At 78.6% G+C, this 1,601-nt stretch overlaps 1 protein-coding gene across 1 annotated transcript in view; it reads right to left on the bottom strand.

The window, feature by feature from the left end:
- Nucleotides 1-1,601, bottom strand: part of NEU1 (neuraminidase 1) — a 9,270-nt gene that overhangs the window by 2,163 nt on the left and 5,506 nt on the right. The window contains exons 4-5 of the mRNA XM_026050478.1: nt 1,433-1,601; nt 357-576 (exon numbers count right to left, since the gene is read on the bottom strand). The exon at nt 1,433-1,601 is cut by the window's right edge and continues 2 nt beyond it. Coding sequence (XP_025906263.1) covers nt 357-576; nt 1,433-1,601 — 389 coding nt within the window. The remainder of the gene's footprint in view (nt 1-356; nt 577-1,432) is intronic.

The following is a 1,601-nucleotide window of genomic DNA, read 5'->3' as shown; positions in this document are numbered from 1 at the left end:
CCTGACCCTCCCCGGACACCAGGGCCCTCTCCCGGACGCCGGGGCCCCTCTCCCGGACACCGGGGCCCCCCCCGGCCGCCGGGGCCCCTTTGGGGATTCCTGATCCTCCTCGGACGCCGGGGCCCCTCTCCCGGACGCCGGGGCCCCCCTCGGACACCAGGGCCCCTCGGACGCCGGGGCCCCTCTCCCGGACACCAGGGCCCCTCCCGGACACCAGGGCCCCTCTCCCGGACACCAGGGCCCCTCTCTGGACCCCCAACCCCTCCCGGACACCGGGGCCCCTCTCCCGGCCGCCGGGGCCCCTCTCCCGGACGCCGGGGCCCCTCCCGGCCGCCGGGCCCCCCGCCCCCGCTCACGCCGGCTCTCGTGCGCCGGGTTGCTGAAGAAGACGAGGCCGGCGGTGACGGCGACGCCGGCGGCCACGGCCGGGTCCACGAGGACGGGGTCGAAGGTGACGGCGCCGGGCGGGAGGCTCTCGCCGCCGTCCCAGCTCCGCGCCACCATCCGGCAGCGGCACCGGAAGAAGTTCTGGTTGCGGATGTTGATGGCGAGCGAGCCGTCCGGCAGCTCGTAGGGCTGGGGGGAGCCGGACGCCTGGGCCCCTCGGACGCCGGGGCCCCTCTCTGGACCCCCAACCCCACCCGGACGCCGGGGCCCTCCCGGACGCTGGGGCCCCTCGGACGCCGGGGCCCTCCCGGACGCCGGGGCCCCTCTCTGGACCCCCAACCCCACCCGGACGCCGGGGCCCTTCTCCGGACTCCCGACCCCACCCGGACGCCGGGGCCCTTTGGGTGCCTGGGCCCCTTTGGACACAATGCTGGACACCGGGATCCCTCCCACCCGGACGCCGGGGCCCCCCAGCACCTCCCGGACGCCTGGGCCCCTCGGACGCCGGGGCCCCTCGGACACCGGGGCCCTCCCGGACGCCGGGGCCCCTCTCTGGACCCCCAACCCCACCCGGACACCAGGGCCCTTCTCCGGACTCCTGATCCCTCCCGGACACCGGGGCCCCTCGGACGCCGGGGCCCCTCTCTGGACCCCCGACCCCTCCCGGACACCAGGGCCCTTTGGGTGCCTGGGCCCCTTTGGACACAATGCTGGACACCGGGATCCCTCCCACCCGGACGCCGGGGCCCCTCAACGACTCCCCGGACACCGGGGCCCCCCAGAACCTCCTGGACGCCGGGGCCCCCCAGCACCCCCAGACGCCGGGGCCCCTCAATGGCCACCCGGACACCCCCGGACACCAGGGCCCCCCAGAACCTCCCGGACGCCAGGGCCCCTCAACGGCCGCCCGGACGCCGGGGCCCTTCAGCACCTCCCGGACGCCGGGGCCCCTCAACGACTCCCTGGACGCCGGGGCCCCCCAACACCCCCGGACACCGGGGCCCCTCAATGGCCGCCCGGACACCCCCGGACGCCGGGGCCCCACCTGGCACTCGTCGGGGGTGAAGTCGAAGGGGCGGGCGGGGGCGCCGTAGGGGAGGGCGCGCAGGGTCCCGCCCAGGCGCCACGAGGCGCCGCCGTCGTCGCTCAGGAGGCAGGAGACGCCGTCGCGCTCGGGGGAGCCGTGGCCGCACACGACGAGGCGGCCGCGCGCC

This window comes from Nothoprocta perdicaria, unplaced genomic scaffold (genome assembly GCF_003342845.1).
Source record: "Nothoprocta perdicaria isolate Ctin4 unplaced genomic scaffold, notPer1 scaffold_699, whole genome shotgun sequence".
NCBI lineage: Eukaryota > Metazoa > Chordata > Aves > Tinamiformes > Tinamidae > Nothoprocta > Nothoprocta perdicaria.
The sequence above is the reverse complement of the archived record's forward strand: the minus strand, read 5'-3'. Positions and strand labels throughout refer to the sequence as shown.